At 37.0% G+C, this 14194-nt stretch overlaps 1 protein-coding gene across 3 annotated transcripts in view; it reads right to left on the bottom strand.

Annotated features, from left to right (window-relative positions):
* Positions 1-2633: 2633 nt before the first annotated feature.
* Positions 2634-14194, bottom strand: part of HGF (hepatocyte growth factor) — a 62313-nt gene continuing 50752 nt past the window's right edge. For 2 of the 3 annotated variants that reach the window (XM_054188082.1, XM_054188081.1), the window contains exons 14-18: positions 12405-12479; positions 11662-11808; positions 10867-10973; positions 8876-9021; positions 2634-6694 (exon numbers count right to left, since the gene is read on the bottom strand). In XM_054188082.1, coding sequence (XP_054044057.1) covers positions 6524-6694; positions 8876-9021; positions 10867-10973; positions 11662-11808; positions 12405-12479 — 646 coding nt within the window. In that variant the 3' untranslated portion in view covers positions 2634-6523. Of the gene's footprint in view, positions 6695-8875; positions 9022-10802; positions 10974-11661; positions 11809-12404; positions 12480-14194 lie in introns of those variants that run through there. The other variant, XM_054188083.1, reaches the window with a different exon arrangement.

The raw sequence follows: 14194 nt of genomic DNA on the forward strand, positions 1-14194 counted from the left end.
GCTATGTGAAGTTACAGTACTGTTAAACACAAAGCTGAACAGCAGATGGCATATTTACGCCCAAGACATGAGACTATTGTTGACATGGTTTGTAATAAATAGCGATGTTGATGTAAATGCATATTTGCTCAGTCTGTGTATCATGCTGACATTAATCCTCAAGGAAAGAAAACCATCTGGAAATTTTTCAGTTAGTATAATCTGAACTGAATTAAATACCATAAACTCGCATATTACTCAGGGTAAAATTCTCAAGTGGAGAGAAGGACTATATCCCTGTTCATGTTTTACACTAGCCCCATCTAATCCAATGTGCGCTTCTAATGCCATATTTCCTACCTTATTTTTAATAAATTCCTGTGAATTACACTATTCTGTATATATTTTCTCTCCTACTAGAATATATCGAATTACCTAATTGAGGACAACACTTGCTTAAATAGACACAACTTGAGATACCTCAAGCAAATGCCAACATTTCTTAGGCCCTGAAGTATAGTTCTTTGCTCTAGTGGAGAGTTTTTCCCTAAGGAATTCCCCAAGGAATGCATTATTATGTGTATAAAAACTACATTAATAGTAACTGCATCTGCCATTACTATTATTAATAATGAAAAATATTTGAATAGTAAACAAATCATTCAATCCTTATATTCTGTCAGACTCTGACTGAGCAAAGTTGATAGTCTGCAGTGGAACTTTGATGCCCAGGGTTGAAGTAAAACATATGCTTTTCTCCTCTGCCACTCAGCACCAGTCTGGAACGCGCCCTGAGTGCTTGACAAAGTCAGGGTCTGAAACAGCCCCATGACAAGGCCCAGGATGTTCAGGAGGATTTAGGACATACCCGTTAGTCCTATGGAGTTTTGACAGATTTCAATGCAAGTAGGATCAGATCCTCAGATACCGAAGCACAACTTGCACTACATCCTGTGTGGCCATATGGAGAAGACATTACGCCTTCCCAAGTGTTCCGAACCAAAGTGAAACAGGTTTAGGAAAGCTAAGGCTATTACCCTATTGTATTGCAGCTTTTCACACCATATATCCTATGTTACAAAAACTGAGACAACATGAAAAAAAAAATATTATGTGTTCATTTTTGGGCTTACTTTGATATTAACTTTTTTATGGTTTGCCTTTTTCCTACCAGCTGCTTTCTTTCCTATTTATTGCACATGTTTTTTATTGGAACATAGCTGTCCAGAAATCGGTGCTTTTGAAGGCAGAGTAGATGCACAACTGAACTCTACTAAATGGCCTGCTCTGTTTACACGAGGCTTGTTAAATAACAGAGAGCAGAAAGCAAGTACTGAGCACTGATGTAGGGTTTCATCATTTATCATCTGCAGATTATAGCGTCCTTGCAACTACAAAAGATAAAGCCACAACAGAACGTAATACGAAGGCAATAGCCTTTTATAGATCCTTGTTGTGCAAATTGCTGTACAAGCAGTTAATTCTCATGGCTCACAGGAGGTAGACAGGTCACCTGAACACCCTTAACACTTCGAATGTAAAACTATAACAAGATATGGTTTTGACATATGGACTATTTCTGGATTTTTATAACTTTGGAAGCATTCCTGCATGGTTGAAGTTATTGGCAAGTCTCCCGTTGATTTCAGGAGTTCCTGATAAAATCCACTGATTTTATGAATCAATTAGGATATGTCCTTTTTTGGACTACAAACAAAAAGAAAGTGATGTTTACCATGGAAAATTCAGAATCAGACTTCAAACATTCTGCACATGAGTTTATTTGAAGAATGATTCACTGTTGATATAGCTGGAGTTGTTAACAAATATGTTTAAATCATCAAAAATTCAGTTAAACCAGAAATGCTTAAAACTTTGAAATTTCTTCTGGATAATGAAGAAGTAATGAACTTACTGTCCCTTATTTGAACTCACCGAACCAGAACGCCTTGATGCTATAGGAGCTTGACAGTACTCAGTTGGACAGAGGCACTAATCTGGGGGCGGGCGCTCGTGAGGGTGTTGCTTGTTTCTCTAGCTATTCTCTAGCTATTGCTCTTGGCTGCACATTAAGTGCAGCACCAGCACCTAGTTTCCTGCAAGTTATTGGTTTCCTTTGCATCATCTTATGTACCACCAAGTAGTACGAAGTGACACAGTGAGGGGAGCTCTTTCCTGAAGTGTAAAGTATATTAAAACAAATGCTTAAAATTCCAAGCCTGTCGTGCTGAAATTGTAAGAAACTATAAACCTCTTGGCAAATATTCATGTTTAGGTTAAACACACGCTTTCCACTGCAAATATACTCTCTCCGTAATATGCTTAGGCCATTCTCAGTGCAGAATTCCATCAAGAAGCTCCTGGGGACACTCAGAAGGATCACAGCATGGATTTGGCTGCATCTTTCATTTTATGTGCAATTCTGCTATTGGACACATGAAGATCTTCAAAGCACTAGTCCTCCTTACTCTGCACACTAAAACCCCTCACTGAAATTAGAATTGGGAGCCTAGCAATGGAGTTCCAAACCGTCTTTAAATAAGAAATATAATGCTAATTAAGCTGGGGTTTTTTTATAAAATACTTTATTAAGAATAATAAGAGTAAACAAGGTTACAAAAATACCAACTTTATTAACTAATGAAGATGCCGTTAATTACAGAAGATTTGTAATACAAGTTATAACCACAGTGTTCCCTTTTCCTTAGGCATTCATCTAGTTGTATTTAATGGGAGCATTATTTTTCCTACTTAAATATGAAAAAATACTCTTATCATACACTGAATTCCATGGGCAGCTCCCTGAAGTTAGATCCCACGCAGGGAAACGTCATAATGCCCAAGAGTATGTTTAAAAAGGAACACTGTAAAATTTCAGGGTGAAAAGCCATGTTAGTTCCTGCCAGCAGCCCCAACATTCATAAAACAATAATAAACCAGTGCACGTGAGAGAGGAAGAAAACAATTGGTAAGGATACAAGGCTAAACAACCAATTCAATAGGTTTCATACCGGTTCCATGGGGGTCAACTAGTTTACAACCGGCCTACCAGAAGGATGGCGATAAAGCCTCGCCTCCTGTTGCAGTTGCCCAGGCGTTGAGATTCTGTGTGCTCTTCAGTGTACAGGGATGCATGTAGTTCAGTGCACGGCCATAGGGAAAAGCACTGAGCAACTTTCAGCCCCCGCTATTTTGACAATCACATTCACTGATTTCAAGGGACATTTCGCCTGAGTAGATTTTGACCCTCAGAGATATATTTGGACCCTCGTCTGAAAAGCTCTGACTCAAATGAGTAGCTCTGTCAAGTACATTGGCATTACCTGCAGCAAGGGTTTGCAGAATGCCTCAGAGAATTTTAATCTTAAACTAAAGAAGATTTCAGCAGTAGCAGCAAAAATCTAGACCAGTACATTCCCAATGAGAGCTACAGTTTCTCTGAGGGTCATGAGGTTTATGAGAGAAAAAGAGATAGGGAAAAAAGCTTTTTTAAGGGAAGAATGTTTTCATTAATGAAACAAAAAAGCGTCAGCCAGTTCCAATGCCCAAGGAAAATCAGTAATTAAGTCAAACTAACTTCAGTAGAACAAAATCAGCTTTTAGGTTTTAATTCCAAAATTTTATATCCAGTTATTACATTTTTCAGAGACCAAGAATTAGTTACAGCAAGGAGAATGAAGATGAAATTCAATGAAGCTTAAGAGTGTCCTTAGATAAGAATTTAAGTTCTGTACCCTTTAATTCTAATATGAACAAAATCACATCTACAAAATGAAGTCCAGATCTTGCTGAAGTTAGTAAGAGTTTTCCAGCAATTTAGATGGGCACTAGATCAGGTTCTCTTGTTATTACAGAGAGAAAAATGTTAGAACAGTGAAAAAATATCTGTAGAGTGTCCTTTCTTAAGAGAATCCTGTAGTTATAACAGTTGCCTGGTACGGTACCATTGGTACCAACAAGAAATATTCACAGGAATAAATGAAGTACAAATTCATTACCACATATCATTATTCTTCTCTTCCCTTGCTCTTCAGAGTCTCACGTGCCCTCCATACTGAGACAGGGAGAGCAAGAGCACCTGATAAGCAAGTACATACAAACATGTTAAGTTCTGGAGCATCAACTCTGCGCAGTTTATTTTACTGAGGCGCTGCCCAGAACAAACAGGTAAAAATCCTTACACGTTGTCTAACAAAAAACAGTATTTTTATCATATATATATATATGTGTATATATATATATAAAAATCAGTCTTCTGCACAGCAGAAGCTTGTAACTAAAATATTTTAGGATTTGATTTTTTTAGATAGACATAACAAAATGCCTGCAAATATAATACAGTGAGCACATAACAATTCTTAGAATACAAAGAGTGAACATGGAATTATATGTTTTATCCACATTCTACTTGTGACTGAATTCAAAACTCACTCGGAGTTTTTTAAAAGTCTCTCTTAAAAAGTTAATCCTTTCAATAAGATATGGTCAGTATATACTGAGTAAGAATACACTCTTCACATACATGGCAACAATTAACTGTAAATGCAACAGGCTAAATCCTGCCCTCTTTAGGCCTGGTAAGTAAGAGAGACCAAAAGAAGCATAAAGCCTTCAGAGGCAGCCAGAATAGATCAAGACAGACTACCTGCGTAGCATCCACAACCTCAGATCCGCTGTACAGAGAAGTCGCATCTCGTCCAAAGAGACTATTTACATCAGGAGGAATTTCAGAAGCTCTGCTTACTGAAAGACTTCTTCCTATGTGCCAGTAGAATCTGCTGGATGCTTGACACAAATCTCAGCAAGCCAAGCCACTTAAGCATGGGCTGAAACTCATCCCAGTTCACCAAGAGATTTAAGCATACTTGAGTCCCACTGAAGTCAAAGTGCACTGCTGAAGAAAATAATTTGGTGAGCCAAAATGAGGGCTGCCTCCTACGACAGCTCCCCAGAACTGGTTACTCTCTGCCAGGGCAGAATTCAACCCTGCGTCTTCTGAACGAAATGTCCTTTTATGTGTCTACACCACGATGTCAGCTTAGCGGCTATGCAGTTAAATATGATACGCGAACTATACAATTTGCTACTGGAAACATATACAATTACATAGTCACAAGTGAAGTAACAGTGCAGTTACTTATGAAATTACATGTACAGTAGTAAAACTAACAATTGGATATATGTTCTATCAATTTTTGAGAAATTACAGGGTAACTGGTGCCAACTATAACAACGTATTTGTATAATACTTCCAGCCATACAACTAAATGCCTAAAGGAGAACAAGCGCTTTTCATAGATGCCGATTATTTGTTCCCTTTTCCCATCAACATAAAGGAATATGATGGTTCTACATACAGGCATGAAACACAAGCTACTAAACTATTGGTGATGTTTTCCATATTACATACAAGATCATATCAATCTCTGCAATAATTTTATTACCCTGAAAGGAATTATACAAAGGATATAATTTTCTCCAAATCTAGGTACGGTTTTATGAAAGATCTCAGGTCTCTGAAAGACTATTAATGTATAACTTATTTTTCCCAGTATTAAGTCTCTCAGCCAGGTGCCAGATTCAACTGTTCTTTTTCCTGCTGTAAGTACAGAGTTACTTTCATGAAATAACTAGAATCAACTGAATTTTTAGCACTTGTCTGTTGAGAAAAATTTGGGCATATTTGATTGAAATTTCTTTTAATGGCCAAAGTCTGCCAGTAGCTAATCAGGGTTAATTTTTCAAAATGTATTAAATACTCTCTTTACCATTGTAAATTCACTATTATTTCTGGGACGAACTTTAAATAAATGATCCATAGTTTGCTAACGAATCCACTTCCATGTCTCTTCCTTCATCCAAAAGTGTTTTTGAGATATCTCTTAGGGGACCACATACACACTGAAGGAACTAAGTGCAGAACTAGAGTCTATAAGCACTGCGTTAAAGGAAGTGTTATTGACTTCTATGAGAACTCTGCTTATGGCAGGCTTGTCAAAGTCCATCAATAATGAAAAGATTAATTTCTAAGGAGACTATTTTTTAATGAAGTATTGAAATCTTTGACCTCTTATAAGGGGGAAAGAGAAATATGATCATATATGCTGTCCTTGACAGATGTATCTATCTCTCAGTAGGTCTTTTGTCATATATGAAGAGAAATATATGGCTCATAGAAAGAATAAGATGTGTTAAATAAAACAATAATTTGTTTCTCCTTCTAAGATAATCTGAAGAGCAGCATAAAAGAGGTCATATGATCTATTTCTACAAAACCATTTATCATCCAGTAATAATATCTTTGCAAAATTGTTTACCCATTCAAGTATCTTCAGGAGATATGTCACCATACTTGCATATACTGTAAGTCACTCCAACATTTATAAAACAACACTGATAGACAAAAACACCAAAAACACCCATAAATATTAAAAGAAGCTCAAAAAACTTGACTATCAAGTAGTTAAAAAACTGTTGATCTTTACATTACACATTAAATCCATGCTGTCCAAAGTCTTTCTTTGAATTGAAGTTGTTGAGTTTTTCAGGGTTTTCTGTAGGTCATCATAATCTTGTGTATCCACCGAGAGTAATATGAGACCCGAACAAAAATCCCAGGACGATTTCGAATGGCACATCCGCGGCCAGGGACAATGACACCAACTACTATCTTCAGCCTGTTTTGTTCACAAACCAAGGGACCACCATAATCTCGCTAGGAAAAAATAAACATAAAAAATGTCACTTCTGAAAATGCTTCAAGCCACAGCTCCCACTGTCTACTATTGACTGGTTTATTTTGGGGATGACATAGCTCAATAAAAAGGCAATAGAGTTATTTGTGCCATGGGACAAAAACCAGCTCCCAATGTCTTTTTCACAATCAGTACTTATGTGAACCATTGTCAAGGTTGGCCTTTGACCTTTGGTTGCTTCCTATGCAAATTAAACCCTACGGTCCATCTTCACATGTTATTCTAGTGACTTCAGACTACCAGATCTTACTCTCCTCTTTCAGCTACCTGCAAGCGTAATATTTGTTTCTGTGTGCATAAACCAGATGAGCAGAAAGTGAGTTGGCTAATAAACATCTTTGTTCTTATGACAGACTTCTCATCAACTACTGACAGAGCCAGGTTAATATCCTTCTGTCAGTCAGTCATCTTGCAAGCCCCTAGGATGAGAATCTATCCACACTAATTGGGGCGGGGAGGTGGAGTGGAATCCCAAACATAGTAAAAGGTAACATTTTGTAGGTATAATTTTGACACATAACTTGTTAAAATACTCTTTTTTCATTATTCTGAGTAAATGAGATATCTATGCACCAGTACACTCATTCAGTGAAAATTTGGGAGTATGGCCAGCCCAGATTGGGGTCTTATTTAGCGCTAAAATACATCCAGTTTAAATTAGATTGAAATGTTAACTTAGATACATTAACATAGATTTGGGACTTGAACACAGACACTGCAGTTTTTGTGTGAAATGTACACCAAACTTAGCAAACTAGCTGCAAAACTAGACAGTAAATGCTCATATCGGATAGTGAGACATTGTTTCAAAAAATAAAAGCTGACAATTAGCATTGTATTCTCTCCGGATCACCAGAGACACAACAATGCTTGACCTTTATTAGGTTTGTTGGGTTTTTTACTGACTGATTGCAGATTAGTTCCCACATGAACACTGAGCTATGTCAGTGCCATTAGAGCGGCTCTTAAAACACTTTCAGGAGTGGAGTTTCACCTGCCAATCTGATTTTGTTTCTCTGCCTGTTCTCTGCTGAGGAAAGTAGCTTCAAAGGGGAACTCGGGGAGCAGGAAACCATGCGGTGATTAAGACAGATTGCTAATATTAATTCAGTCCATTTCTTCTTGCAGGGGAAAACAAAGTGCAGGATCCCCAGCAGACTTCCATGCAGATGTTTCATTTATAAAGCCTGACATATCTAAGAGCTCGTTTATGATTAAATATTTGATTTTGAATAAAATATTTTGCAATAACAAAATGATCCTTTGGAATATTAATAATAAATGGAAGAGGACTCAGCCTCATGAAGACCTTGTTTCCCCATGGTTTGGTAGTACCCCCGGGTAGGGAAAATTTCACTGCTTGGTTAACAACAGTATTAGGAAATAATCTATTCTACTCCAGATATTAAATGCATAATAATACTCATGACTGTCCTCCTTCTAGACATCATCTCATCAGGCACACTTTCCACAGAAAAAATGATATCTTCCTGTAATAAATGATTTACAGCATTTCTCCTCAGATCTCCACCACCAAAACTAGTCCCAAGCAAAACTGTATCAAACTGTACTTTCACAGAAGTTGTTCTCCCGTCCTCACTGATATGTTGCTCGGGCTTAATTAGGGAGACCAAATGCTCCAGCCTTCTGACTAATGCTGAACCTCAGTACCTTTTGGATCTTTCTCCTTCCCTCACAACTTTATCAACTCCATTGAGCAGTGACTTTTTTTGTGTATTTTGCATGCAAGTCCTCATCTAGCTAAGTAGTTACATTTGCTCCAGCCTTTTCTTTCTACTCATTCAAAGTATACTGTTGTTCCTAGCACGCAGCCCATTCTAGCCCTTATTATACAGAACACCAATTTGTCTAGTCATATGATTACATTTAACATTCATGTAAATCCTTTACTGGTTGGTGGTACGGTGAAATTGAAGCAAAGGAACCTCTTACTGCACTCTGTCAGAAAATAGCTCACCAGAAACACAAATAATTTTCCAATGCAAAAGAGTAAAATATTTTTTTGTGTACATGTTTAATGCAGAGAGAATAACTATAAAAAAAGTCTAGTCTATTATTTCTGGGAAAGAAGTAGCCAGGTTGATGGCTCCTAAGAATGTATTAGGAAATGTGATATCTACCTCACAAGGCCCAGCACCGACGGTTTCAGCCACAGCACAGATTTCTGACTCATTCACGGTGATCTTCCCTTTGAGATATTGGTTGCATTTCTCATTTCCCAAAATAAACAGGTTTGCTACCCGCAGAAGGCCATCATAGTTAACTACTAGGATTAAAAAGAGAAAACATTATTCTACTTTAGGGGGAAGAAAAAAATTGAAGATGCAGTCTGGATAAACTTACTCATGTAACCTCAGTTCTTGTACTTTCCAGTACTCACGTATTTGTCCACTGTTATCATGTATTTGTCTTTTGGATTTCTTATATTAGCTACAAATGAGATTTGCAAGAAATTTCTTTGGTGCACGTCTCTGTTCAGTTCTCTGAGAATATCTGGAGAAGTTTTTTCTATTAATAGAAAGTGCTAGGTAACTGGCTTTGCTCTTCAGCCCACCACCAGCTTGCCCTGTCACGTCACAGAAATCAAAAAATGAGCCTGAGAATGTTATCACTCCCATCAGCGGAGCAAGGATTTTGCTCCCTGCCTTAAACATGAGTTAATGTGTAACAGGGCCTGCCATGGCCTAGGGAAGGACGTGTGACTTGAAAAATACTGCAGCAGAGCAGAGTTTTTCTCGTTCTGTGCTGGCTCAGCTATACTGAATGACTTTGTGCCTGCGAGGGCAGAGCCACAGCTTTGTGCAATCTCCATTCATCAGTGTGAAGGTCAGGAAGCAGGAGCCCTGTGGAGTTTGCTCTTGTTCTACATGTCAAAAGACAAGTCTGTAACAGGCTGCGAAGATAAATAAAGGGCCTGGACCTGCCTGTTCTCTGCACAGCCATCAAAAGAAAATGCCAAGCTTGCCCTTCACTGAGTTGTTATCCTGCTTTCCTGAATTTAAAAAAAAAAAAAAAAAAAAAAGATGTAACACTTCTTCCTTCCCTGACTAGGACGCTGTGAGGATTATATTAAGTAGTGCATAAAATATAGTACAAAGTCCTTGGATGACAGATGTTGTGTATTTACTGCATTATGTAACTCCGCAGCACTGCGAATTCCTTATCAGTCCTCTTAAGCTAAGCTTTCCTGTGATGCTGTACCGTGCTCCAGCCCAAATTCCCTATATCCCTGGCAGCCTTTTCCCCCCAGAGGGTGGCTAACGTGGCCATGCTGGGAACATCAAAGGCTGTCATCTGGGAGAGGGTTGGTACAGATTACTTGCCACCCACAAAGAAATGCGGAGTAATGGTTAAAAGGAAGAGAGCCTCAGAATTGCAGTCGAGTTTCTGCTCTGCTTCCAGGACAGCGTGAGTATGTTGCTGCTGCTTACTCAGGGTCTGTGGCAAAATGACATTTGAGCACAGCAATTAATGGAGTAATTATTGTCAACTGGCAGCTATTAACTTTATCATCAACACATAATTAGCCAGATATAGTATTTACCAGACTAAATAAATGTCTGTTCTCCCACATATTTGTATTTACTTCACACAAAAACTGTGTTTAATAAACATTATTAAGGTTGCAAAGTCAAGTACTCAAAAGTTAGGAAATGCCAGACTTAGGGCTGCCTGTTCATCCTTAGTTCACTGTTTTGTGTGTGTTAATTATGTCTTTGATTACATGATTCTGTACTAGCTTTCCCAAAGGGCAGCCTGCTTTGGGATAGAGAAAGGGACTGCTCAAGTAGGTGAATCAGAATTTTTTCCAAAAAGTGTTAGAGCTTTGCAAATCATTTCTGCCATATTTTTTAAACCTGTAGAAAAATATTTTTCTCTAGTTCATTCTTTGAAATGTTTGAATCATTTTGCCTGTCACTGAAACAAAACAAAAACAAACAAAAAGAATGGACTAGTAGAAAATATTTCATATTAAATGATCTTAGATAAAATGTTCAAAGGACACAGTTGGACAACTGTGGTATCAGGCAATACCAGCAGCCTCACCTATAATGACAAGAGGAAGTAAGCTGTCAACGTATTCATTTAGTTTTTAAAAATAGTTTCTTACATCCAGTGTATCCCCATCCATAAACACTGCAAGTGGTCTTCTCTGGAATGGTACATCCAGAAATGGGCAATCGGATTATTTCTACAAAATTTGTCAATATGGCAGGTCTGAAAAGAGAAAGCAAATAATAGATATAATGGATTTTACTTAACCTTCTAAAATGTATCTTTAAAATGACATTAAATCTATTATAGACCACAGCAATTAAAAACTGTGCCAATTCTTTCCTTTCTTTTCCACCTTTGAAGAATATGATGGATTCTTCTACCTATTTTTTGTGCTACAGCTGTTAACTGTCAAAAGATTTCTTGAAATGCTGTCACCACTTTCATGCTATTTAACTTGGATTTTCATCTTAAAAGTAAGTAATGATGACATTTCATTTAAATATATAGTTTTGCTAATATGGAGAAAATTTAAAAGCTCATATATACACAAGGATCTCAGTGTCAATCTGGTGCTTATTCTATAAATTAAAGCCATATACAAGTCAATGTGGGTTGTTTGGGGTTTTTTATTTTTATTTTTTTTTAAAAACAAAGAAACAAACAAACAACAACAACAGGAAAAACAGTGTAGGCATGATTTTTCAGAAGTAGCATCTGTTTTCTGAGTAAGGTAAATGAACCTGCATTTCTGCATATATCAAGTGAAATTTCTTACAATTGTAAGTTTACCCCATGGAGACACCATCTGCAGTATCGCAACAGCAGAGAACTGCATTTGCAAACCTTATTTAGGTAGAATCTCATTCATCAGTTGAAAATCCTGGCATTGGCAATAATAGCTACTAACCTGCTGAGTTTCAGTAAGACCAAATCTGACCCTGCAGGGCCATAAACCAACTGGGAGATATTCAGAACTTGTCTGTGCTTCTCCTCTCCCTTTCCTTTGATATTATGGACTCCAAGCCAGGCTTTGTAGTCTTTCAAATCTTTGTACCTAAACGAGGCAAAGGAGGTTAGGATTTTGCTGAGTATATAATAAAATAACTCAAAAAGCTCTGCTTAATATGATTATGCTAGAAGATCTTAACTAATACTCTTCACTAGAAATGGGTTTATGCTGCCAACTGCTATTCCAAAATCAACATGCTCGGATGTAAGTTTTTGGTCTGAAGCCACTACATAATTTTATCTTCAACTGTGACTAAAATCTAATTTTTGTTTCCTAATACTCTCCAAACATTTAGATGCTTGGACAGTATGAACCTTTGAACTTTTTGAGATTTACCCAATTTTTCTATTTTATTCTGTCCAGTTAGCAGAAGCATGAGATTATTTTTATAAAGAGGCAATTGTCTAACCATTACACTTGGAAAACATATTTATACTGCTATGTAAAATAGCCAGAGCTCTTTTAGATTAACAACAATAATAACAGAAAATACCAAGGTCCCACAGGACTTTTATATCAGAAAAGCAGTGCTAAAGCCAAACAGGAGGGAAAAATGCTGCATTTAAGTTGAAGAAATGTTGTGCTGATAAATTCCCGAAAATAGATGTATTTCGATATAGCAAAGCTACAGACTACTGTACCGAGAAGGGAAGCACTGCCTTGCTGTTAGAACCCACTCTTCCTTTATCAAAGTACCTCCACAGATATGCTTATTCCTGGGGGGGGTGGGGGGGGTGGGGGGGGGGGGGAAAAAAAGAAATGTTAGTTTCTACGTAGTCAAAATTTAAGAGAGTACTTTTGCTCCCCATATGTTTTTGCTGACTGACAGCCTGAGAAAACATGGCTCTGTACCTTTGCTCTACAGTTTCAAAAACAATAGTAGCATGACTTTGCGGAGATTTTCTCCAATGTGTATAAACAAGCAGGAAAGAGAAATTCAGTTATGCTGTTCATTTAGTGGTTTCAAAGTTGAATTTATAATGAGACCTAATTTTTTTTCATTTTTTTTTTTAAAAAAGCAAACTAATTCTTTGTAATAGGAACTGGACTGAAACATTCAAACAAGTCCCCAAACTGCCACCAGATGTAAACAACATTTGGTCATTATTCATGTAGGTATTATTCAAAGCATTGACCTCAAGGTGGAGAGTTCCTATTTGATTGCCAGCCCTATGAGATTTCTGTCCCCACATACTTCAGTTGGAAACAATCTGCGACGTATGACATCCTACATGTGATTATAGAAAACCTGCAGCATAATATATCAAGTAAAATTAAAGCAATTAAGCATGACAGTTCTTTAAAAAATAAGAATGACTGTGGAATGCAGATTAATTAGTTTCCTTCTTTGTGTCTCCAAAATCACATTTATTTTCTGCAGCTCTTTGGAAAGTGAATTAGAATTGTCAGCAATTTGGGAAAAGCTTAAAATCTCACAATTTATAAATTCAAATCACACAAATGTTCAAAGCTTTGCAAAGAACTGCTGGAAGGAGCCCAGACTCTATATGGAGTTCAAAGACAGCAGAATAGCACAGATGCTTGCCTCCTTTTTTTCTTTTTCTTTTTCTTTTTTTTTTTTTTAATTATATTTTGATTGAGGAACAAAGTATCTGGTCCAAAAGGCTGGATTCTTTTTTAAAATATAAATTTTGCCCATTTTTTTTTTTTTATAAAATGTCACAATCAGGAGTATAAATGTGTTCTTGCATATTATGTTTGCTTCACTAATTATCAAAAGAAATTTACAAGATTGCATCATCTGCTTTGGAAGATTGACTAGCACACATAGGAAGGTTAAACTTCTTATTTAAATGTGGCACAAATCCAGAGCGGGTTCCATGAAATAGATGAAATTTATCCAAATGTACCTAAATATACCTGATAACAGAATCTGGATCAGATATATAAGAAAATATGTCATTGATTAATTTAACATTTAGAGGTGGACCTTAGTTGCTAAATATCAATCCAAGTTTCTAAGTATCGCTAAGCCTTTACCGTTCAGACATGGCAATTCCATTTTGAGGTGTACAGTTAGTTTTTTGCAGAAAGTCCTGGAGTCATTAAGATTTTGTTTCAGACAACATTCTATTTGCTGCCTTGGTAACAATGCAAACTAAAACTACATGTTTATGCCCACATGTAATACACAAAAATATCTTTTTGCTGCTGGAGTATTCCAGAAATCCCTTTTTCCTAAAATGGGATTTCATGCAATCATTTAATCACTCATCTGCTTAATGGAACTTTGCTGCATAGCACAAAATCCAGGTTCAACTAACTTAACATTAGCTATTTAAATATTAGGCACCAGATGTAATTCTCCTTACGTAGGTAAAAGTCCTCAAACATCAAGGCCGCTTTAAAAACAGTGCAAAGATAAACTTTTCCAGAGATTGCTTCAGCCCACCTATCTGGTTATTTATTC

The sequence above is a fragment of the Rissa tridactyla genome, chromosome 1 (genome assembly GCF_028500815.1).
Source record: "Rissa tridactyla isolate bRisTri1 chromosome 1, bRisTri1.patW.cur.20221130, whole genome shotgun sequence".
NCBI lineage: Eukaryota > Metazoa > Chordata > Aves > Charadriiformes > Laridae > Rissa > Rissa tridactyla.